The 25,139-nt window shown below is 46.7% G+C and overlaps 2 protein-coding genes across 2 annotated transcripts in view; one reads left to right on the top strand and one right to left on the bottom strand.

Moving 5' to 3' along the window:
- Positions 1–9,182, top strand: part of LOC114049802 (tudor domain-containing protein 10-like) — a 51,698-nt gene extending 42,516 nt beyond the window's left edge. Inside the window, exons 7-13 of the mRNA XM_027871209.1 lie at positions 2,774–2,849; positions 3,213–3,303; positions 4,109–4,256; positions 5,427–5,575; positions 6,419–6,573; positions 8,474–8,544; positions 8,818–9,182. Coding sequence (XP_027727010.1) covers positions 2,774–2,849; positions 3,213–3,303; positions 4,109–4,256; positions 5,427–5,575; positions 6,419–6,573; positions 8,474–8,544; positions 8,818–8,850 — 723 coding nt within the window. The 3' untranslated portion in view covers positions 8,851–9,182. The remainder of the gene's footprint in view (positions 1–2,773; positions 2,850–3,212; positions 3,304–4,108; positions 4,257–5,426; positions 5,576–6,418; positions 6,574–8,473; positions 8,545–8,817) is intronic.
- Positions 9,183–15,014: 5,832 nt separating this feature from the next.
- LOC114049821 (ubiquitin-conjugating enzyme E2 Q1-like) lies at positions 15,015–24,972 on the bottom strand. Its single transcript, XM_027871237.1, has 12 exons — positions 24,601–24,972; positions 22,157–22,261; positions 21,690–21,794; positions 21,183–21,233; positions 19,696–19,836; positions 19,366–19,450; positions 19,008–19,068; positions 18,660–18,750; positions 18,405–18,463; positions 18,267–18,315; positions 17,907–18,002; positions 15,015–15,131 (listed from the first exon to the last, which is right to left on the bottom strand). The coding sequence occupies exons 1-12, from the start codon at positions 24,970–24,972 to the stop codon at positions 15,015–15,017; spliced, it is 1,332 nt and encodes a 443-aa protein (XP_027727038.1).
- Positions 24,973–25,139: the final 167 nt, after the last annotated feature.

Here is a 25,139-nt window from a genome sequence, read left to right as displayed (position 1 = left end):
GATCTGAGCATGTGGCACAACCATTGTATCAGTTGATACTTTTGTCTGGGCCTATGATTTCCTCAGGGTAGGGAGCACCTGGGAAGAAACTCCCTTTGCCACTGTAGATTGACAGTTATCTGCACTCAGTTGCCTGAGAGCAGTGAGAGGTTAAATGACCAGTTTAGGGTCCTGCAGCCATTATGTCAGAGAGGGAACTTGAACCAAGGGGATCCTAACTTGGAAGGCCAGCTTCTCTCTACAGTGCCAAGCTGCCTCTTGAGGTTTGTGTGTGGCAGTTGTTTGTTGTTCAAAACCTCTATGTTCTTGGATGAAGTGGTAAATTTGGATACACAGTAGCTTTAGTGATACATGAACCTCCTACTAATAATGAGTGGTAGCACAGCATGGAGCAATTGTGTCCAAAGTAGGGGCCCTGGACCCTGGGGGTGTGTAATTAGCCAGAGGGTAAGAAGATGGTTCACATCTTTTCCCTTTCTGCACTGTGGGACTGATATCTGATCCAACTACATCTAACCTTGTTCCCCAGTGTGGTGCAAGCTCCCAACCCTCCTGGCTTCTGATCCAGGCATCATTCCCTTAGGACATGGTCAGCAGCACCTGCAGGGCCATTGGTAGAGTTTCCGGGTCTGGGGTAAGAGTCCCACCTCTCACCTTTCATTTGGATGGAACCAAGTGAGTCATGTAGGATGAACAGGCATAAAATCTCATTATGTTTTCATTCTCCTAAAACTAACCTGTAAGGGCAGCTAGATGGCCCAGTGGATAGAGTACTGGCCATGGATTCAGGAAGACCTGAGTTCAAATGTGGCCTGAGATTTGATACTTACTAACTGTGTGACCCTGGGCAAGTCACTTCACCCCATTGGCTTGCAAAAAACAAACAAACAAACAAACAAACAAAAAGCTTAACCCGTCTTCCCAATTTCCCTTTTACTGTTGAGAGCACCACCATCCTTCCAGTCAGCCTCGGTTCACTGCCCCAGGGTCATACCCATTCTCCCTTGCCCCACAAATCTAATCATTTCCAAAACTTTGTGGTTTCTACCTCTGCAACATCTCTTTTATCTGTCCCCCTTCTCTTCACTCACATAGCTACTATCCCTGTTAGGTCCATCTTCACCTCTTCTTGTTGATCTCTTTGCCTTGTCTTTTCCTTTTCTGGTCCATCCTCCACATGCTGCCTGATTTTCCTGGAGTGCAGACCTGGCCATGTTATGTCTCTGCTCAGTGAACTTCAGTGGCTCCTTCTTTATTCTAGAATCAAATGTTATTTGATCTTCATCTCATTCTTTTTTAATTTCTATTTTGTATAAGTTTTATAATGTACATAATTGTTAATACAGTATTACATATATAATTTATAAATAGATGAATATATACTTTGAAGGTGAGTGTTCAAAAATCATTTCATGATAGGGTCGTTAAAATTTACAGCCCACTGGCATTAATGGATAGTGAACCAGCCTTGGTTCACCCAGACCTGGGTTCAGTCCCTGCCTCTGACATACAGACTTTGTGACCCTCGGCAAGTTGCTTACCCTCTCGGTGATCCAGGCAACTCTCTAAGGCTGTGAGATGCATAGTAGTTGTAGTTATATGTGAGGAGGAGGTAGTTGAGTGTAAATTGGGAGTTCTCCACACCAATGAAATCACATGTGGAAAAAAGTTCCTTCTTTATATACAGTTTATTTGTATTATGTATACAAAATAATTTAATAGTAATTGCTTTTTGTTCCTTAGTCTTCTCTTTGAGTTCTTGGCCTTGGAAATCCAAGGATAATTTGTAGAGGGAAAGGGCCCAGGGAGAAGTTGCTGTGAAATTAATCTGTTTAAAGTGTTGGAATTAATTTTTCTTCACTATCTTGCTTCTGTTTAGATTGGTTTCTTACATGCCACAGAGGAAAATGCCACCATTGGTCAGAATATCTTGCCCGAGTCAGCCATGTAGAGATATAAGTAGTAATAAAGATGACAATAACAATATTAAGCAGTCATTGTAAGGAACCTTTGAGGATCATAAGGGAGGTTTTATTGAGTTAATGATTAGATTACTGACTTACCATTGTCACTCTACTGGACTTCTCTGCTTTTGCTGTTAGTTTGCAAGTAGACCAGCCACAAAACCAATTTGTTTAACATGGACTAATGCTATACTTCCATACTTTTCTTAGTTGTGTGCCTGGTACCTTACTGCGGAATTGAATAACTGATGTCCTTTCACCCAGAAATGAGGGAAGCTATCAGGAAACAGACTGTCTCTTTGCTTGTCTGTCTCTCTATCCAGCCACCCAACCAGCCAGCCTCACAAATACATATAGACTGGGCTGACTTGAGCAAGTCCTTTCTCCTTGGTAGGCCCCATTTTCATCCTCTGTAAAATGAGGGGGCTGAACTAGGTAATCTCTGAACTTCCATCCAGCCTTTGCCTGCTGGTAATTCAAAGGAATAGAATTCGCAGAAATGAATTTCTCATTTATTCTGCATTATCAATCAAGAAAGTATTAATCACCTACCATGTGCCAGGCACTGAGCTAGGAGCTAAGTGAGGTGGGCCCTGCCTTCAAGGAGCCAACATCCTTTTGGAGGAAACCACATCTATAGGTATCCTGTATGTTGGCTTGTTTCCCATGGAGAGGATGGGGACAGCATGGCAGACGTTGTGAACTGAAAATCCTTCTGTCAGAGAGCAGTAGCAATCCTTTTCGGTACAATTAGATAGTATGTCCTCATGTCCTCATGTCCTAATGTGACACTCTTGGCTCTGCCTTAGGCTTTGGAGAATGTTCCCTTTGAAGACAAAGGTACCATGATTCCTGGTGAGGCAGAGGAAGCCACAGCAACTCCTGGTAAGTGCCTGGACTGATATCCCTCCCCAAAGTGCCACCAGGGGGCTCTTCTCAGACTAGTTTGTTCTTTTCCCCCATCTTACCCAGTGGAACATTCTAGCTTTCCCCCCAGCTCATTATCTCCCTTGATTTGAGGAGTCTGATCAGCCAGAACTCCCCATTTGCCCATTCTTTACTTCCAGCTGACCCTTTGCAGGGCAGGGGAAGAATTGGTGTTTTGGGATGGTCATTTTCTTCTTTTCTTTTCCCACTTCTCTGTTCTTCAGCTCTCTAAGAGCAGGGCCTTGGTCTCCCCTTGAGGTTGGATTTCACAGATTCTAACCTAGAACTTTCCTGGGGCTGAATCTTCTGTTTCTGTTCTAGTGCCTGCCAGGCAGACCCCTCGAGCACCTGTTTCCCCTACTGCAACCGAAAGACCAAGGACAGCCTCCTATGCTGTTCCCATGGAGATGAGGTCAGTAGAAGGGCAGGAAAGACTGATTAGGTATCCAGCAGGGAGCTTAGCCCTCTGCACAGAGGTCCGGGTACAGTGTCAGAATGTTTGGTGGTGGCAGCAGTAAATTTTTCAGGAGTTCTGGGGTTTAGTCTAGGCTCTATTGTTGTTTTCCCATATGTACAATGAGGTTATTATCTCTAGCTCAGGTGGTAGAAGAGAATTAATTTCAAAGCTCCTTCATGTCTTTAAGACAACTTGACTTTCTGTGCTAAGGAAGGAAATCAGTGGTCCAAATCATTAAAAGTAATTTGCATTTGATCTTGGAATACTAACTTTTAAAATTTGTATTTTAAAAAGCAGCAGATTTTTATTTTAAATTTTGTTCTGTATAGAACAATAATGAAAATAACTCAAAGTCACAGGAGAAAAATCACAGGTGTGTTGAGAGGCAGTTTGGTATAGTAGGTGGGGTGCAGTCAGGATATCTAGTTTTGAATTCTACCTCAGAAAAGCTTGCTAGCTGTGTGACTATGGGAAAATCATTTAACCTCTCAGCCTTGGTTTCATCTCTGCAAAATGGGGGATAATGATACTTGGATCATCTCCCTCACAGGGTTCTTAAAGGAATGTGCTTTGCAAACCTTAAAGTGCTATATGAATGTGAATGATTAGGTGTCAGAAGCTGAGCAATTCACATTGAGACTTTGCTGGGTTACCATTTGAATCACTTGAGCATGCTGGGAAGCTTCAAAAGAAAAGAGTAGTTGAGTGACTTCAACCAAGGTGGTCTGTTTTCATTTCCTGACTTTCCCCTTTCCTGTAGAGGATCCTTCTTGGTGTTTCTTCTAAGGGATTGCTTCCAAGACCTGAGCTGGCTGGCCATTATTCGCAGCATCCGTGGGGAAGTGGGGCTGCTGGTGACAGACACGATCCCCCAGACACCATTCTTCTGGGCCATACACCTCACTGAGGTAGGCCTGTTGGGTACATTGCCAGGGTAGTCAGTCCTATGCTGTCCCTACTGATTTCACCTTGGGGTGAATCCAGATGGAGCATTGTATTTGGAATTAGAACAGCTTGGTTTCCAGTTCTGGATCTTCTACTTCCTACCTACTTATGTGACCTTGAGCAAGTCAGTTTCTTTCTGTGGACCTCAGTTTCTTTTTCTGTAAAATGAAGGGGTTGAACTAGGTAGCGTTTAAGGTTCCTTCTAGCTTATAATTATATGAAACTACCCACAAAGCAGCCTCTGAAGCCTAAGAATAACATCGGTGCTCCCTTCCTCAGAGTAGACTAAGCAGTTTCTAGAAGGTCAGAACATGAGAGTTCCTGGGAGCTTCATCCATCTCCCAGCCAGCATTGTCCTATCTGGGTGAGACAGGGAGGGGTACTAAGATTTAGAGCTGGAAGGGTTGTGCTCCCATCTAATCCAGCTTCCCACTACTAGCACTTGACAGAAGAGGAATCACCAAACAATGACTAAGCAAGATATGTGTCATTCTCTTTCTTTGTCATGATCTTGTTTGATCTTTGGCCCTTTTGTGGGAAGATGGGTTTCTATGGTGGCTGGAAATAAGCCTGACTTAACTTGTTTTCTCAGAATTGGGTCAAGTTATTCCCTATCTCCTGTCCAAGGAGTGGCTATTTAATGCCTAGAAGTATCCTGTAGTGGCTGTATTGGAGCCTATTTAGTGCCCATAGTAACATAGCATAACACAAAAGAAAAGACACTAGCTTTGAAGTCAGAGGACGTGGGTACGAATCCTAGCTCTGATACCTTGGAGGGCCTCAATATACTCACCTGTGAAATAAGGGGATCAAACTACATGGCCTCTGAGGATCCTGCCAGGTGTAGATCTGTGAGCCTGTTACCACAGTTGAGTCAGAGATATTGGAGGATCTAAATAGGATTTCCAGGATACAGTGCCAGCATAAGGTCTTGGTTATTCATGCCTTTCTGGTCCAAGTGTCACCTGAATAACTCTCACGCTCCCCAGAGAATGCAGTAGCTTCAATAACCCATAGTATACTCACATTGCCATGACCTCGCTCTTCCCTAAAGATGAATATGTGAATGAACATACAGGCAATATGGCTTGCAATACAGAAAATGTGATCAGGTGTGTGACTGCCATTGACAGGAGGCTCATATGAACATGGAGAAGCTGTTTTATGCCCTGGCAGAAGTGGAGGAGCAGCAGCCTTACCTGGCGGAGGCAGAGGTCCAGCGTGGGATCCGCTGCTTGGGGGAGTGCCACCTAGGGGACGATGATGGTGGGGCTTGGAACAGGTATAGAGCAGGGAGGGGGATGGCATAAAGACTCTCAGGGCAAATGGGAAAACTGATTTCCTTTATTAATCAGCCAGATGAGTAGTCCATGATACCAGGTACCCACTGAAGGCAGAGCCCTGTACTGAAGATATAGAAAAGAAAAAAGACGACACTTAATAAGCCCCAAAGGAAAGAAATAGCGGCAGGGAGCAAGACACATGGACACAAGTACACAGTGAATGTGTCAAATAAATGGCGGTTGGTTGGTTGGTTGCCTGGAGACAGTAGGCCCTCAGGTCTCAGGCTAGACCCCTGGAGGAGGTGAATTTTTGAGTGGGGTTCAGCAGTAGAAAATTCACGGAAGCAGGCAGTGGGAGTGGGGGAGGAAAGATACCTTTCTCTCCCTGCCTGTCTGCCCCATCCTCTCAGTAACTTTCTCCTTCCTCTGTCACTCCCTTCTTCTGGTCTTTTCAGTCCCTACAGGGCCCCTGGGATTGGCTTTGTTGCTCCTTGCCTCATGGTTTCTCCACTGTTCACTGTCTCTAGAGCAGAATAAAAATGAAGAAAACCTGACTTTCTAGCCCTGTTCTGTCCCTCATCCTTTCTGTCTTAAGAGGATAGGGTGCAGGGCTTGGAGTCTTGGATGGCCAGGTGCTGCTGTTGCTTCTTTCATGGCTTCTTACTGTGGGATCCTGTGTAAGTCATTTAACTTGTCTGGGCTTCAATCTCATCTACAAGATGATGAGGTTGGAATGTTGACCTCAGAGTCCTTCAGGCTATCTCTGGTTGTCTGCTAGGTGCCTTCCTTTTGTGTGAGTCTTTGTGGAAACAGTTCTTCTCTCCCCCTTCGTTCCCTGGCAGGTGCTGGGTGTTGGACCGAACGGGTGACTGGGCCGTGGTGCTCTTCATTGATTTTGGCTGTTCAGCTACACTCCCAGTGCAGTCTTTGCGCAGCCTGGACAGTGATGATTTCTGGGCCATCCCACCTTTGACTCAGCCCTTCATGCTAGAAAAAGGTAATCTGTGCCATGACCCTTCTTTTACCCTGCCCAGCCCCCCACCCTCCCGGACATACTCTCTGGAGAGGAGTGGAGGGAAGGTGCTGACGGGGTCAAGGAGAAAATGTCGGGGAAAGGCCGGCAGCTGGAGATGAAGGGTTCAATCATCGCTCTGGGCTGAGAGCATGGTTTCCCAAACTCTGTTGTGCAGAAGCTTCGGGCTGTGTGAGCCAAGTTGGATGCTAGGGAACAGCATTCCTCCCAGCTCAGCCATAGCAGGGGTTGGCTGACCTGAACAAAGTTGTGCTAGGTGGGGGCCCCACTCCTTCCCCTCAATCTTTGCCTCTTTAGACAGGGCTGGTGTGAGTATTAGGGCTGTGTCTGCAAGGGAAGGCACAGCCTGGGTGAGGAGTCACTGCCCTCCTGGCTGGTGTATTTCTGTTAGGAGCAACATGATAGCTACCCCCTCCACAGGCACGCACACACACAACACACACAGATACACACATGCACAAAGGAGACAGAAATAGCCCTGGCTCCTGCTTTGTGGTTCCTTTCTCAAAATACCCACCCTGGGTTGGTCCTGGTTGATCTCTCCATTCCCTACCAAGTAGTAAGTGCCCTGAGGGCCTTGACCAGGGACTGCTTTCTTGTGGGTTCCACTAACATTTGCAAGTCCCAAAGTATTCCCTGGGCAAGTTAATTTGGGAAACACTTCGTTAGATCTTATCTTAGTCGCTTTAAGAGTTTGAACTGTGGTTGATTGGGGAGATAGGCCCCCCACTGAGGACACCCAGTAGTCAAGGGGTACCCCCTCGAGGCTTTTCTTCAGAACTGCACTTGTTCAGGTGTGGAGTAGTTTGTCAGACAGACGGTGTGCATTGCCCTGCCTGTGTAGACTACTATTAGGAGTGTTGAGGGGTGAAGGATCTGGAAGAAAGAAGTGCTCCCTGTCTGTGAGGGATGACACTGTCTAATGGAGAAGACAGGACAAGTATATCCACCTAGTAGAATGGAAGCTTCTTGAGGCCACAGAGCTTCAGCTTGTGTCTGTATTCCCAGCACTAGCATGGTGCCTTGAAGGGAGTAAGCATGTAATAAATACTTGTTTGCATTAAGTTAAAGCAGGGCTCTATGTATGAGCGCTCACGTATGTATGTGTAGAGGAATGAAGCCAAAACATGGAGTAGTAAGTACTTGGGAACAAGTATAAATAAATAAGATACAGCCTGCGTCCCTAAGAATGTGGTGATGCTAAGAGCTAACATTTAGATTGTGCCTCAAGGTGTGTGGAGTACTTCACCTATGTTATCTCATGGGAGCCTTGCAACAGCCTGGTAACAGAATCCCCCTGTGAAAAGAGCGGTTATTCTTGTCCTCTCTTTATGGTCTGACAGTGTCCATCTCTGGGTGGGGTGAGTCGGGGGGGGGCCCACGGAAGGCAGGAAATCGAGGAATAATTCCATCCCTCTTTGCCCCCCACCCCCATGAGCACACAGGTGGAAGCCTTCCTGTTTTCTAATCTCCTGTTGGTCCAGCTGTCACGTCAGTACACTATAGCTTTTGACCTCACCTACAGTAGAGGTGGGTGTGAGCCCTGTGCAGATTTTCCTTCAGAGAGTCCTGGAATTACAGTGAACAACATCATAACATCCCAGAGGGAGAGAGACAGAGACAGAGAGAGAGCGAGTGTGAGAGTGGGCACGTGCGTACCCCCCATCCTCCCTCAACAGGGTTCACACTCATGATGGGCCATGGTGTCTGTATGAGTAGAGACTTGTGCTTTAGTGGGGTGGAAGCTCGGCTCTCCGCCTCCCTTTTGCTTACTGACATTCCTGTTTCCTAGGCCTCTCTCTCCTTCCTTGACCCAGCCCAGACTAAAAGTGTGTTTGAAGGTCTCATTTTGATTTTTAAATAGATATTCTCAGTTCCAAGCAAGCTGTTCGTCAAGTCATGAAAGGAAAAATCACTGGCTGCTTGAGCATGGAGGTAAGCCAGCCTTCTGGGCAACCATTTTGTCTCTCTCCACTCCCTGTGTTGCTTCCGCCATCATTCATGAGGTTCTTTGCTGTAGTTCATGTCACAGTTCCCCATCTGTCTGCCTGCTGCTTGTTCCCCACACGCAGGTGCCCGGTGTGCAGAGATGCTGCATTACTACCTATATGACCAAGGGTTCCCTTTCCAGAGGAGGATTTGGGGGTCGGGTCCAGAGTGGGCAGCTAGCTGTTCTACTAATGGATTCTTCTTTCTCCTTCCTTCTAGTCTCACATCCTGAAGTTTGAAGAAATGAAATGATAAACCTGCTCACTCATTTTTGGTTTTCCATTCCACTCCCATCTCAGTTCCGTAGGTGACATCAAACGCCCCCCATCTTGTTTGTAGCCATGCTGTTTCTCCTCATCCTATTATATCACTTTTACTCCTGTATTCCCAGGATAAGCTTGTGATTATATTTGATTAGATTTCAGTTCATAGGGCTCTGAACCCTGGCACAAAACCTGGAAATTCCAGGAAAGGAGTAGTTAGGAAACTTTGCATTTGCCCTGGTGCTCTTCTAAGAAGTAAGCTGTATGTGAAGGGCAGTTCAAACTTAGTGTAGGACTACTGGATTTATGTTAAGAACCTGAGTTGGCCCATATCTTTTTTTTTCTTTTTTGTACCCCCTTCTGCCGTGCTCCAGGAACAGGGAATAAACTGCCTTTGCAGATTTGTTGAACGAAGGGTACTGTTGCATTAATATTATGTCTGATATTATATGTGAAATCATTTTAGGTGGAAGCTATTAGCCCAACGGCTATCTCCCTAGCTGGTGGGAGTTACTGGGAGCCAAACAGTTGCAAATAAACTAGTTGAACCTGCCAGAGTTTGATGTGTGTTTCCTTCACTGTCCTAGCTGCTGCCCCGCCCCACCTCACCACCCCCTCCCCCACATTCAGTCTTTTTCTTGAAGCTGTGAGATTCAGAAACTGTTCAGCACTGACAGAATCACAGAATTTTACGATTGGAAGGGCCCTTATCAGCCATTTGGGCCTATTCATATGTGAAAAAAATTGCCACTGCACCAGCAAGTGGCCACAAGCTTCAGCCTGAAGACCTCTGACGAAGGGGGAGTACATCACCTCAGGAGTCGAAGGTTTCCTGATATCATCAGTCCTAAACTTGCCCTTTTGTAACTTCTAGCCATTATTCCAAGTTTTGCCACCTGTTGCCAAACAAACTAGTCTAAGCCTTCTTCCACATGACAGTCCTTGAAATACTCAAAGATAGCGATCATGCTCCAAATGAATCCTTTCGGGCTACTCGTCTCCAATTCCATCAACTAATCCTCAAATGGCTCAAAGCCCTTCGCCATCCTCTCTCCAATTTAGGGTCCTTTACAAACTCTGTTGCCCAGAACTGAACATAGTAATTCAGATCTGGGCTGACTGTGTCAGAAGGTGTTGGAATATCCTCTCTTTGTCTCTCTAAGCCGTGACTTTCACAGCAGTCCAAGATTGCATTCGAGTTTTTTTTTTTTTCCGCTGCCATGTCACACTGTCTAGTTACATTAATCTTGTAGTTCACTTGTACAATCTACAGATGTTTTCCCATCATTTTCATTGCTGTCTTTTGTTTTTATGTCACCTGCTGAATTTATTCCTTCTCCCTCACTCAGTAAGCCATCCTGTGTGAATTAAAAAAAAAAGGTGGAGGGACAGTTTAGCAAACAGGCCTGACTGTATGGGCAATATTCCATACTCTTAATCCCCTACCTCGGCAAAAAAAGGAACTCTTTTCAGGAACTCAGCTTGTCTCTGGGGCTAACCTTGGTCATTATTATAAGCACAATGACCATTTTGGGTTTTGTTCTGTTTTATGTGCCGTCTCATATTGTTTGTTTGGTTCACTCTGTATTGTTTCATATATTTTCCCATGCTTCTCTGAAGTGACATTTCTTCTGAACTAGTACTCCATTATACATGTACTACAATTTTTTTATTCCCCAGTTGATTGAGCAACTATTCCAGACCTTTTAGAAACTGTCCAGCTATACCTTCCTTCTTGAAATTCAGCTCCCTACTTTGCAACTGCCTGTCCTAGTGTGGGTAAGGGTGGCATAGACAAGATTTCTTTATTTCTTGCCCTTACATGACATGATGAGGCTTCATGAGTTCCTGATTCCTCCCACTGCCCCACTAAGATCTTGAAAAGAAAGACAGTTTTTACAACTGTTTCACCCCTTTCTTATTCTTACAAGAAAGTCTTACAGCTACAAAGACTCATGAACAAGTCTAAAGGCAAAGTTAGAAGTGGTCCAAGGGAAAAGTTCTAAAGAATTCAACAATCTCTTTGACAAAGCAACATACAATAGATTCTGAAAGGAGTCTTATCGCCCCTGCAATGGTTTTCTGGAGACAGAAGATCTAGGGTTCTCTAGCCCACGTAGCATCCCAGGAATTGCTCAGTAAAGGTCTGATGGAGCTAGCTTCCAAACAGAGCACTAAATGATTGATAAAATGTTCCACCTGGAAGTAGATATGCATCAAAGTGATTCAGCATGTTTACATGTGCATTTTGAAAAAGTTACTGAACTGAAAACAGTAACTAACCCATCAACCAAGTTTGATGTTATTATGTGGTTGTATGTAGTACTCTCCCAGTCAGGAAAGAATTAAGGAAGGTACACTCTCATTCTTTTTCGGTCATTATAATTAGACAACATTTAGTTTTCATTTTTTCTTTTCGTTTACATTATTGATCATTGTGTACATGTTTCTGGTTCTGCTGGCTTCATTTTGCATTGATTCATACAAATCTTTCCACACTTCTCTGTGCTCACATTGTTTTTTTAATTGTTCACTTGTTTCAATTGTGTCCAACTCTTCATGACCCCTTTTGGTGTTTTCTTGGCAAAGGTAGTAGAGCGGTTTGCCATTTCCTTCTGGTCATTTTATAGATAAGGAAACAGGCGAACAGGGTTAAATGACTTGCCTATGGTCACACAGCTAGTGTCTGAGTCAGATTTGAACTCAGGTCTTCCTGACTCCAGGCCCATCACTCTATCCATTGCACCACCTAGAGGCTCATTTGTTTCTTATGGGACAGTAATATTCCATTATAGCCATGTACCACAGATGGTTTTAGCTATTCCTCAATCTTTTTAGTGTTAGTAAAGGATGGGGAAATCATTTTAGCAAAAATAAAACCTTTCTGGCCAACATCTTTAAGTTAGGTGGCTATATAAGACCTTTCCATGCCTGTGTTTATACAGCCCCTCAAACATTTGACTAGTCTCATCTTTCAATCAATCAAACATTTAAGCACCCTTTATGTGCCTGGCATTGTGTGGAGCTGAGTATATGGAAGAAGGTAAAGCACACTGTGCTCTCAAGGAATGTATATTCTGATTGGGGGAAGATGTGTACATATATAAGTAAACGCAGAATTCATTACAAAGCAAATACAAAGTAGGTAGTCAGGGAATTAGAAAAGTCATCGTGTAATTTTGATTTATAAGATTTTCATTTATTAGTAATTTGGAACATTCAGTAGTTATTAATATTTGCAGTTTTTGTGAGAATGGTTTGGCCTCCTTTGACAACTTATCTATTGGGGAATGGATTTTGGCATTACATACTTGTGTTAGCTCCCTCTGTAGCTTGGCCATCAGACCCTTATCAGATGTAGATTCTAACAGAGTGAGTAGTAGACAGGAGTAGTTGTTTTGGTCACAAGGATAGTGAGTGGAACCACAGTGGAAGGGCGCTGACCTTTCTAGCAGTAATAGTACTGATTTGAGTATGGTTGTCTGAGAAAGGTGGTAAGCCAGAAAAGAGTGGATCTGTATATGAGGGCAGCAATAGCAAGATGGCTGGAGTGATGTTGACAGATACGATAAAAGGAGATCTGTTCAGGTTGGGCTGGACAACTAAGACGTTCCTTTCATTGCTGTACAACTTGAAGATGATAGTTACCTGCTCCCATCGTTTTTGTTTCCCTGGAGTAAAGTAAAGCTTATATATGAACTTACCTCTTTAATATTTAAATAACTTTATTAGAGCCAAACTATTTAAATAACTTTTATTTCCATTTCATCCTTTGGTAGATGAGAAAAATACATTACAAAAAACATTATGCAGAGAACAGCGCATGGAGTACACTCTACTAAAACACAATCTATACTCCAGCCAGGGCTGGTAACAGACATTAGGAGAGGAAGCAACAGAGGCCTTGAAAGCCAGATTTCTCCTCCTCAGAATGAGATTTTTCCCTATGTCCCCTGTTCCACAAAACTCATTTTATTCTGGAATACCCAACAAGGTGAAGGTGGGGTTAGAGCAGCATTGAGTGTGGCTGGAGAACCCTTTCTATTCACCTGGAGCAGAAACTTTCTTTCCCTCAATGGAATAGAAAGAAAACAAATAAACAAACGAACATCCCAAATGCAGAGTTAACAGTTTGGACACTACATACCTCCCCCAACGACTTTTCTCCAAAGCCTACATGGGAGGAGTCAATGACCCCTTCCTTCTGCCACCAGATGACTCAAGTCCTAAGTTGCCTGAGGCCAAGAGTCTCACTCAGGTATCCCTAGCCTGGTTCTGGTTCTGTTGCTTCCTTCAATAACTTGCCTATAGGCATAGGCTTATAGCAAGAGTGGCTACCTTGGCCCCTAAGCTGCCTTGCTGACAAGGAGATGCCAGAAGGAGGCTGGTAGCACCTAAACTGGGAAGCCCAAAAGTCTGAGGCTACCATTAGCACGTGGAGTGTTTGTTTAGCACATCCAGATTCTGATAGGAATTATCCCTCCTGACACCAGAGCCCTGGTTCTCAAATCCTATGAGGACTGGACTCCCATTGTCCAGGCTACCTCCTTTTCAATCAGCTCCAATTCTGGACAGTCCTATGAGATATTCTGCTGAGAAACCAACCAAACTACTCCTTCTATACAAACCAAAGCCAGGTCTTTTTTCAACTGACCTAATGGTAGCCAAGAGTAACAGGAAGGTGGGGACCAGAGGGGTTGTTGAAAGTTATCTAGATGCTCTGATCTAGGAGATGTTTTCAGGACACTAGCAGAGGGAGGGACATCAATAACTAAGTAATAGCTGTAGCAGAGCCCACGAGACCAGAAGAGACAAATATACACTTCAGTGACAACGGCCTCTACCTTGTTGTACTCTTCTATTTACCCCTTCACACAACTCTATGAATCAGCCTCCATGCTTCCATTTCCAGGAATTTGAAAATATTCCAACTAAAGGGAAAAAAAAAATCCCAATAGCACTGAAGGTGCCACTGAGTGTATTTCAGCAGGTCAAAAGTGGCTAGGTGGCTCTTTCTTCCAAGGGAAAAAAAAAAGAAAAGATTAAAAATCTGTTTGCTTTAGAAGCCTTTTGGAGACATCACGGCCAAAGGATGGACCTATGGTGAGCTTCAAATCTCCCTCCCCTCCTTGCCAGGGGCATGTGGCCTCCACCTTCTACACCAAAACTCAAGGTGAACACCATGTGTCCCACATCCCACCCCCCACCACACAGTTCAGGGGATGGCATGTGGGAATAAAAATAACAATGAAAGAGTCAAGACCAGCATCTTCAAATTAACAAACTGTAATTGTTTTCCCAAAGATACATTTTTTTTCCATACACATCCATCATACACTGTAACCAAAAAAAGCAGTGTACATGAAATAAGAGAAAATAAATTAAAAATCCATAGCATAGGTAAGGAGGCTGCTCTAGTCTGGAGCACAGCTGAGTTTCCAGCAATATAAGAAGGCTCAAAAGTTTCTTTTATAAGAATGCCTGCTAGCAAGGGTTCCAGCAAGGTGGTTGGTTGGTTTGTAAGTCAGTCTTGAGTATCTGAAACAGTTCTGTGTTTTGTTGTTTTGTTTTTTCCTTAGCGTTTAGAATAGCCATCATTGTCCTGCAATAGGCAGAGCTATCACGTCCAGGAAAAGAGTGAGGGAGGGAACCACAGAGGCAGCGTAAGATCCAAATACAGCATTCAAAGGTAATTGGTCCAGTGGTGCCTGGGGAGGGAGGAGGAAGATACTCCGGGGTTAGCCGTCTTCTTTGGGGGGTGTGTACCAGCCTGTAAACAAAGCATACTGTCAGCAGTACTGTCCCCAAAGGTTAGCCCCACATCTTCAATCTTGGGACTCCTTCTAAGGGAAGGTTTGATCCCTGGAAGGATGTCCCTATAGGGAGGAGATGGGAGATGACAGAATGCAAATCTGGATGATTTCTTCCCTGGACATCATAAAAAAGGAGCCCAATATGGCTCCTTATCTGAGACGGCTGAAGGAGAGACCAGATGTGTTCCTTCAGCTTGTGACAAGGAATGGGGACATGAGGGGGATGGGGGGGAAGTTATAAAGACAGACTATTTCCTGCCCCTCCCCTTCTGAAAGCAGTCATGTGTACTGGGGAAGGCCCTATAGGGCACACCCTTCCCAAGGCTGACCATGTGGGTTGTTATCCCTTCTTCCATGTGCCCCCCCCCCCCCCCCCCCCCCCCCCCCCCCCCTTTTTTTCATGGATCTGCACCAGGGACTTGTAGGACTGCTGTGCTCTTGTCAGACTGTATTGAGACTGGAGAACATTGAAAAGATGAAGAGTCAGTTCATGAGATGAGGACCAATTTGTTGCCTTGTTCTCCCATCTCAATTCTATGTTCAATTGAACAAGCACTTACTAAGCTTATACACTGTGCAAAGACAAGCCCTTGCCCTCAAAGGGCCTTCTATTCTCCTAGGGAGCTATAATTATTGACACAAGTAAGCACATTCAAGGACATCTGAGGAGGGGGAGGGTGATAACGAAGGGAAAGAGGGCAATCAGGGAGGGCTCTATACAAGGGTGACCCGAGTTAAACCAAAAGAAAGATGAGGCATCTAAGCTTCAGACTTCATAGGTCCACAGAGTTCTGAGTTGGAAGAGAAGTAATGTAAAAGAAGACAAATGGGTTAAGTTGGACTAGGATTGTGGGGAAGCTTAAGGGTCAAGAGGAGCTTGTGTTTCATCTCAGAGGCAACTGAGTGCACCAACCCTAAGGCTCCTGAACAAGGGAATGACATACTCACACCTATGCCTTGGAAAAACTATTTTCACAGCTCATAGAATGGAGAGGCTGGAATTAGGCAGACCAATTAGGAGGCTACTATAGTAGCTAAGGTAAGAGATGGTGGTGGTCTGAACTAGAGTACTGGCTGGAAAAGGATGCAAGAGACACTGTGGAGGCAAAAAGGGCCACAGGTGGCCGCTGAAGATGAGCTTAGGAGGACTCTACGGTCACAAGGAGAGACTGGAAGGATGGTGGATAATTTTATGGAAATCTGGAGAAGGAACAGGTCTGGGTGGGGAGAAGGGGAAGGAGACAGCGGTTGAATTTTAGACATGTTGAGCCTGCGAACAGGCTCCCCGGATGGAAACATTCAGCAGGCAAACAGCAGTGGAGGACTCAAGGCTGATGACAAAGATGCTGGAGTTACCGGCACAGAGGTGAGAAGAGAGCCCCAAGCAAGCCTGAGGGTACGGTCACACTTAGGGGATAAGGCATGGTGACTGACAGAAGCCAAGGCAGTAGAGTGCAGGGAAAAGAGCACCAGAGGGGCAGCTAGGTGGTGCAGTGGATAGAGCACCAGCTCTGGAGTCGGGAGGACCTGAGTTCAAATCCGACCTCAGACACTTGACACTCACTAGCTGTGTGACTCTGGGCAAGTCACTTAACCCCAAATGGCCCCCCCCCCCCAAAAGAGCACCAGGGCTGGAGTCAGAGGACCTGTGTTTCAGTCCTGGTTCAGCTTCTCCCTATGTGACCTTGGGCAAACCACTCTCTGGGCCTCGGTTTGTCATTTGGAGAGTGAGGCCATCAGACTAGGTGACCTCTAATACTCCTTCTGGTTGTAAAACCATAAACACATCTAGGATAATGGGGGTGATAACAGTCAAAACTGCAGAGGTCAGAGAGGATGAAGACTAAGGAAATAGTATCTTACATCGTATCATGTTTTAGGCTTTGCAAAGTGTTTAAAATAAATTATCTCATCTGATCTTGAGAAAGGCCACTGGGTTCAAGACTAAAGAGATCATTATTAACCTTTGAAAGAATAGTTTGTAGTCTAGTGAGGTTGGAAGACAGATTACAAGAGGTGGAAATGTGAGTGGGTGGAAAGGATTTAGAAGCAAAGAGGGCAGGAACCTTTTTTGGAAGGGTTTGGCAGTGAAAAAGAAGAGATAAGGGTTTGGGGGAATGGAAGGGTTGAGAAATTGTTTTAAGACCTGAGGTCTGAGACTGAAGTAGGCAGTGGGGAAGAAACCAGTTACTGGGAGAAAATTAAAATGAAGAGAAGTGATGATCAATGGGGCAAGCTCCTGGAAGAGATAGGAGGCAATGGGATCAAGAATGTAAGTAGAAGGATTATTCTTAGCAAAAACTATTTTCTTTTTTTGGTGAGACATTGGGGTTAAGTGACTTGCCCAGGGTCACACAGCTACTAAGTATCAAGTCTCTGAGACCAGATATGAACTCAGGTCCTCCTGACTCCAAGGCTGGAGCTCTATCCTCTATGTCACCTAACTGCCCCAGAAGGGCCTTTTTTAACAGATTGGGAACAAAAGAGGTAAGGATGAGTGAAGATACTGAGTGATTCTGAGGGAATGAGAAGCTAAAGGAGATCATGAAAAAGGGCCGTGACTTTCTTAGTAAAGGAGGAGCAGAAGTCACCTGCTGAGAAACTGGGAGTTGGGGTGGTAGCAGTGGCTTCAGAGGAAGTAAGATTTGAAACTACCACTGCAGGAATGTAAAGGTTACTTTGAGAAGAATTAAAAGATTTCTGCACAGCAGTGAGAGCCCTATTGAGATTGGATTTAGTAGCAGACCCAGGATACGTGATAGTATGACTTGTTCCAGCAGCTCTGAGGACAAGAGCTTCAGGAATACAAATGGAGAAGGCTACTGCCTGCCTATCTGGCTCCTAGCTTCTTATTCTACCCAATAACCCAAAGTATAAAGCAAACAAGCCATCAATATGCATTTACACTTGCTATATGCCAGGTACTGTACTAAGGAGCGGGGACAGATGGTTATCTGGTTGGCTGTAAGACACTATACTCTTCTTTCTACATTCTTTAACAGTATTCAACCTCTTTTTCCTTCTTAATTCTTAAGGCCACCACTTTGGCTCCCCAGTGCGGATATCTCAGGGCTCCCCTTTCCCTCCCAACTAACACTATGGACAATGACGGCTTCTACCCTCCTTGGGCCTAAAGAGAAGACCAGTGGAGGTGTTCTGCCAGCTGGCACCACACCCTTTCTCTGCCTGCCTCCCCGACACCTCTCCACACCTACCCCTACCCTGTCCTTACTTTGTTGGCTCCAAACTGTACTCGTGCTTTCCCTTTCACCAGGGTGGCACTGATCTGCATGATCACGGACTCTATGGAGTAGGCACTGCTCCAGCCCTGTGAAAAGAACGGGGAAGGGGAGGGGGAAATGATAGAACAGGTCAAGACATGGATTCCTCCAGTCTTGGGGACAATAAGACATCACAAATGAGTTCCCCAGACTTCACCCACAATACAGGCATTCCCAAACCATCCAGGAAGGGTGGGCACCGGGTGCTATCCTTGCCATCTATGACAGTGATAACTTATAAAAACTCCACCTGGGGATGTATTTGGGAAAATCCCCAGCCCAATGCAGCTGAGACAAGGCAACAAGCTCACCTGTTTGGTGAGAAGTTCCATGCAAATGGCACCTCCACCCAGGACATACCTGCAGAGGAAAAGACTGGTCAACTGTGCATGGCACAGGCTCTATCCCCACCTTTCCACAGGGCATCTCTTGTTTTTCCATCTACTCACCCTCCTGAGAGGACTGGAGAGACAACCCTGACAAATGGCGGGTCAAAGGGAAAGTTGTCCTAAGAGGAAGAGAAACCCAAGTCAGAAACCCAAGCGTGAGTAGTTAATCTATCAATTAACGAGCATCCATTAAGTGGCTACTGTGTGCCAAACATGGTCACCCCATCCCACCTCACCTCCCCACAGAGAATATAGGGTAGACAAGCAGAGATACAGGCCAGGAAAATGGGGGATGTGAAATGAGAACAGCCTTACTTTAAAAGAAAAGTTGAGGAGAATGAAGTCAGCCCCTTCTTTCTCTTTGAGGATCTGGAGATCGTTGTGCAAAGCGCTGTCCTGGTCAACCCTACAAAGGAGGGTAACAGGCTCTTGCTTGGTCCCCAAGAGCTTCAGAAGGCCTCCAGCCCACCACCATGCCCAATCTAGGGCTCAAGCTAGCATTGACTTGATGTCAATTCCAGGCCACAGACAACTTTGTTCCCTGTCCTGGCCTTCCCCCTCCCTAAGCCCCTGGGCTCTGCTGATGACAATTAAATAAGGCTGCTCTGGAGGCTTCTACTAATCGCCACCCCTCTGCTCCCCAGCCCCCAGCTTTTCACTTACTTGAGGAGTTTGACGTTCCAATCGTACAGGCTATCATTTACTAGTTCGACTGCATAGTTTCCTGGGGGTTGGGGGTAGGACAGGAAGAAGAAATGAGTATTACTAGGACAACAGGAAGGAGGACCCTTCCCCTCCTCAGGCTAAAAGACCAAAGCAAAGTGGTAAGGGCTCAGCACTGGTCTAACATCCTCACTCACTTCTAGGGGCTCTATCTTCAGGTCCTAAGCTTCACAAAAACCTAGGTTCCCACTGAGTAGCTTCAGGACCCCCCCACCCCAGCACTAAAGCCCCTGCTTCCCACCCCTTCTTCCTCAATAACCAATGTTCCAAAGTACCCCCTCTCCAAAGCTGGACTTACCGCCTTTGAAACTTTGTGATCTGTAAATATCCCTGAGCTCCTTCATCAGCCGGTCAGTGGCCTGCACCGAGCCAGACACTGCGCCCTGCAGGGGAGGGGACAATAGGAACCTCCCACCATTACAGGACTCAGGGGATACACCGTGGACTTTAGAGGATACCTGGCAATTGCCTAAGGATGGAAGCACTAATTCTTTCCTCCTACATTTCAAGAGTCAATATCCCATTCTAGGCCTTCTAAGCCTGGCACAGCCATGATGACAATACCAGTGGGAGAAACCCACCCTGATCCAGGACCCTTGCCCACCCCCCGCCCCCAGGGGACACGTACATTTAAGTAATCTTGCCTCTGGTTCTTTTTAATTTTCTCTAATATGGCCAAGTTCTCCTTCCCAATGCCATCATCCTCGGACCTTTTCCCCTCAGCTGGCTCTTCTTCTTTCATTTCATAGTGATCGAGGTCCTCTGTATCCTTGAGAAACGGAACAAACAAAAGAATTCTTTTGGTGGGGGGAAGGGAGCAGTCAGCCATCTCCCCAGCCCCATATGCAGTGAAGATGTGAGCTAGGCAGCCAATAGCCCACAGACTAAACTCCACGTTCAAGCCATCTGATCCCCCTGACTCTTTACTATCCTAAAGGGGATGTGTCCCTCTTTTCACCAAGTTCATATAAAGCATGGCTCAAGTGAGCATTTGATAGACCTGAAAAAACTGCAACAAAAGCCAGAGACTCATTTCCCTGACCTTTCTCTTTCCTCTATGATGAGGACCAAACAAGAGGGGATTTGGATTCCCCGCTATTACCCATCTGTATGGTTTTGTCTTCCCCAAGATTGACATGCAAGCTAAACATTTTACTTGGTAAACTCTTACCAGGCTGGTGGGTGGGTTGGGGGAAAAGAGAACAGGCTTCAGATCCTCCCATTCTCCCCACTCCACCCAGCAGACTCCATAACAACATAATGATTTGGTTTGGTCCCAACCCATGCTTTCATCAGTCAGTGTGATGCAGCACACAGAGGATCAGCAAGACTTAGGTTCCCAAGTCCCACTTCTGACACATACTGGCCATGTGACCATGGGCAAGTCATTTAATCTTGCTGCCAACTTCGTGTAAAGATCAAAAGTAACATACGATTACCCATCTGAATCACAGGTCTGGACCAAAACACCATGACAATGACTGATATTTATACGGTGTCTTAAGAGTGTCATATAATCCTCACAGCCCTCCATCAGCTTGACTGACCCTACCACCCAAGAGGAGTAGACAGAGGCCATCTCGTGCCTTGTTTATTCTTGCATTTTTAGCACTTAATATAGTGCCTTGCATAGAATAGGCATTTAATAAAAAAGTTTGAGATGAATTTTGAGTTATTAACCTACCTAATACTTACAGACTCAAGGTACTGTAATTGGGGAAGGGCAGAGAACCTAGGACATGAATCCACCCCTAAGAAGCAGTTGTGAGTCCCTTTTCCCTTAAGTCCAGTTTGACTTTCCCCTCTATTGGCCTGATATTCCAGCCAAGGACCATATGCCCTGATTAACCTTGTCCAACTCCAACCACACCAATACTCAGGTATTCAGCTGGAACTAGATTTACCATTGGATGCTGTGCTGTTTCTTGAGAGTCTTCAGTTACTTCACATTCATGTGTCTCAGTCCTCCCCCGCCCCCAATGAATGACCCCACCTTTTTTCCTTTGGTGTCCTCTCTACAGGACTCTATAAACAGGAGTGTCCCATACAGATGACCTTTAACTTACCAAAATTACTGTTACCACCCACCCCTCCTAACCCAGTTCTGTCACCTACCTCAGGCATCTCTTCATCTTCATCTTCTGAAGAAACATCTTCTTGTGTGCACTGCAGTGCATAGGGAAAAGATGGAGGTCAGAGCCAATGTTCCAAGAGTAGAAGGACTGGGTTCCCTAAACACATCCTCTCCTCTGACTACTCGGAATGCTCAGGGCTGGGATTCTAAAACTGCCAGCCTAGACATTCACCCAGTCTACAGTGTGCTGGAACAACTAATTTACCAGCCTGCTCATTACTCTTGATCATCTCTTTATCATTCATGGAGCAAGGAACTACAATTCAATTTCCCAAAGAATAGTATTTATTTACTTTGGCCTCCCTGACTGATGCTACACCTGTGATCCTGTAGAAGTTTAGGTCTCTAGCTTCCCCTAACCCTAGGAAACCCCCATGTGGAGGGCATCCCTAGATAAGTGAGCCACACTCCTATCTATCTTAGGGTTATGACTGAGATGGGAATAGAATAGACTTGCCAGAGGGAAAAAAGCCCCCTGAGTTACTCACCTGCTCTGCTGGCAGGGGCTGGTCCAGCATCTCAACATCTGGATGCTGAGGGAGGTTGTACAGTTTGCACAAATCAGAGATGATCCTCTTCAGATGCTGCAACAGCTGGGGACAGTAGACCACAGTGACATAAGATACTCTTGCCTCTCCCCAATCTGGCCAGGTGCAGTGGGAGAAACCAAGGACTCAGACCCAAGATGAAGGCTGAGTAGTATCCATTTCTCCAAGGGACATGGACCCTGGGTCATATTGGAAACCTGGCCATGGGAGTGATTCTGTTAGAAAGCCCCAGCATGGGGCTGATGACGTATTCTCCCTCTAGCTAGGGGAAGGTGGCTTCCCTACTGAGTCTTATTCAGGCCTGTTATTTTACAGTGTCGTCTAAATTTAGGACAATTCCCACCCTTCATCTGTCTCGACTGCAGGTTCTCTTCTTGGCTCAGGCCCCAAGTCCCTGCCCTCCTCACCAGAGTATTCCCTTTCTTTATGTCCACAAGTCTCTCCAGAACGGCAGCCAAGTTAGGGTCATCAGACTCCACAGACCAGATTGGGGGCACCGCAGGATAAGATTCCTAAGGGGAGAGGACAGGGAGGTCAAAAATGGAAACTTCAGATTCTGCCTGCCCACCCATTCCCAGGTGCCAGTCTGCCCTTCCCCCCCCATCTCTCTCACAAATGCCTGGCTCAGCAGATCAGTGCCCAACCAGGCGGATTTGGGAGGGCCCTTCTCTGAATGGAAGCTTGAAGACCAGAGCCCCTTTTCCTCTATTCCCGGTCACTGAAAAATTAAGGAAGGGGATCACAACTACTTCCAGTGAGACCCCAGAAACTGTTCTATTCCCTACACAGAGGTCTAGGCTAAGGCAATCCCCCTATATTTATAGAACAAGACTCCAGTCCCCTTTCCTCCCAAAACGATGGAACCCAGAGTTATGGAAGGACCATAAATACAATCAGAACAGAAAAAAGCAACAGCTTACTTTAGTTTTAGGAGGGGGAAGACTTGCAACAAATAAGGTTTTTATCTGGGGCCAAATTATTATTCCCAGCATTCAGCCAAAGGGTGATAGAATAAAGCGGTAGTATAAGGGAACCCCTCTTTCCAACACTGACTGGAGACCAGTTTTGCCCATCTTTTCTCTGGTAACCCTGTTAACCTGCCACCCTCACAGTCTAAGCGTGGGATGGAGGCAAGAGGTCACAGGGCTCTACACAACTGATTTAGGAGAAGAGAACCTACGCTGCTGACATTCCCAGCATTCCTAAACCACAACAGTGGATGCAGACAGCCCAAGTTCCCCCTATTTCCCAGAGAGGGGTTGGTTGAGAATCCAGACTCCTTTCTCCCTTATCCCACAGAAAGGGGAAGACTACCTGGGGCTCTCTGGAGCTAACCTACTGCCTCAGACATAGGCAGGACAGACAGCATATAACTGAACACAAAAAAGAAGCATGGGGAGGGTAATTCTATATCTGAGAAATTTGGGGTTTAATCTAGCAATAGTCAGTTAGGCAACACAATACCAAGTAAATCACGCACTTTTGATGGGATTCCCATCCCTTACCTAGCTCAAACGCCTCAATTTTGGAGGAAGATTGTCAGAGAGATACTATTATCACATCTGACTAAACCACTTTTTTCTCCTTACCCCAATTTTCTGTGAAGAAGAGGTGTGTCTGAAGGCAAAGTCAGAAGATGGAAGAAGAGGGGAATCCCTTTTGTCCAAACAGAAACTTTCCTCCCAGAACTTTGGCCTAGTAGGTAAAATGTGCTTTGGAAGCTGGCTGGGGACAATGTCCAAGCTGATCTGAAGTTGGATCTCATCCCCTCAGTGCTCCCAAACAAAACTATCTGCTCACTCTAGGCTGCACCCACCAGCATCCAGCCTGAATTAGCAAAGATTTCACCTCCCTGGCCTGTGAGGGGGGCAAAACACTGATAGAAGGCTAGGTAATCTCAAACATGTTAAAGTACAGTGACCATGTGGAATGGGAAATTATCAAAGCTATTAGTGACTAGGAAAGGAGGGAACAGACAGATATCCTGGGAATGGGGCAAGAAGTAGGCCATTGGGAGAAAAGAACAAGTTCGTTTGGGGTGGCAGAGTTAACTGTGAGATTTCTATAACCAGACTGAATTACTAAGATGGATGTAACAATACTACAGTAGATAAGACAAGATGACTGGGGTGGAATAGGGAAGTTCATCATCAAAAGGGGTAGAAAATGCAACTGTACCCTCATATCCTTGGGGAGTAAAGGAAGCTTCAAATCTCCCACTAACAGGGGCAGGAAGAGATTAACTAGAGGTTGTACCAGAAGATGTGTGTGGGGGTGGGGTGGAGGGGTGTGGATTGAAGGCTCAACGAACTGAGGGTCTCTGAAAGCCCTGGCTTGGAAGAAGTCAAGAGTCCAAAGAGATGCTGCTATTCGAGGGTTCTGTGCTCAACTTTAAAGTGCTACAGAAAAGTCAGTAATTGTTATTATCATCATCACTGACTCCCCACAGCACCTAAGCCTAGATTCCCGAAGGAGTTGCTGAGAAGGGGAGAGGGGAGTGTCTCAGAAGCGTGCAAGAAGTGCCTCTGGTATTTGGGGGGAGACTGAAGAAGGGATAGTTCCAGAAATTGGGAGGGGGGGTCTTCTTGCAGTGTTTCTCGAGGGGTCTAGGTTCTTAGGAGGCGGCCCCAAGTGATGGAGGAGGCAGTGGGGTGGGACTTTGGGGAGGGCTAAGGAGAGGACCACGTCGGATTCCCGGGTAGCAAATTGAGTGGGCTGTGACAAGGAGCAGGGAGACCCCACGTGGGGGCGCCCCACCGGTGGGGGCGGCTCTTGGGCCTGGCGGGGGCCCAGAGGACGAGGACCCCGGGAAGGGGGAGGGGGGCCGGGCCCGCCCCACGGGGGTCCTCACCGTGATGTTGCAGTGGATGCGGACGGGCTCCCCGGGCGCGGAGCCCCGCGGGGGGAGGTGCGGCCCGGGCGCCGCCCCCGCCGCCCCGGCCCCGGCCCCGGCCCCGGCCCCGGCCAGCAGGAACTCGCAGCTCAGCTCGTCCAGGCAGGCGCTGGCAATGCGGAAGCGCTCGTGGCCGCGATGGAAGATGGACTCGAGCAGCTTCAGCTCCCGCCTCAGGCAGGGCCCCGGGCCCGGGCCCCCCCCCGGGCCGCCCCCGGCCCCCGGCGCCGCCCCCTGCCCCTGCCCCAGCGCCAGCCCCTGCCCCAGCGCCCCTAGCTGCTGCCCCGGCCCCGGCTGCTGCTGCTGCCCCTGCGGCTGCGGCTGCTGCATCGTCCGCTCCGCTCCGGGGCCGGCGGGCCGGGCGCCTCCGGCCTCCGCTCCGGGCTCCGCCGCCGCCGCCGCCGCCGCCGCGGTCCGCACTTCCTGATCCCCCCTTCGCCAAGATGGCGCCGCCGCCACCTCCGGGACAGGCCCCCCCATCCCCCCCTCCCGCCGCC

Source organism: Vombatus ursinus, unplaced genomic scaffold (genome assembly GCF_900497805.2).
Source record: "Vombatus ursinus unplaced genomic scaffold, bare-nosed wombat genome assembly UNPS02014798.1, whole genome shotgun sequence".
In the NCBI taxonomy this organism is placed as follows: domain Eukaryota; kingdom Metazoa; phylum Chordata; class Mammalia; order Diprotodontia; family Vombatidae; genus Vombatus; species Vombatus ursinus.
The sequence above is the reverse complement of the archived record's forward strand: the minus strand, read 5'-3'. Positions and strand labels throughout refer to the sequence as shown.

Coding starts and splice junctions, on each gene's coding strand:
- LOC114049821 (XM_027871237.1), bottom strand. CDS start 24,972: ATGCAGCAGCCGCAGCCGCAGGGGCAGCAGCAGCAGCCGGGGCCGGGG. Junction 19,451..19,695: donor AGAGGCAAGATTACTTAAAT/GTACGTGTCCCC, acceptor CCTCCCCTGCAG/GGCGCAGTGTCTGGCTCGGT. Junction 15,132..17,906: donor TACAGTTTGGAGCCAACAAA/GTAAGGACAGGG, acceptor AATGTTCTCCAG/TCTCAATACAGTCTGACAAG.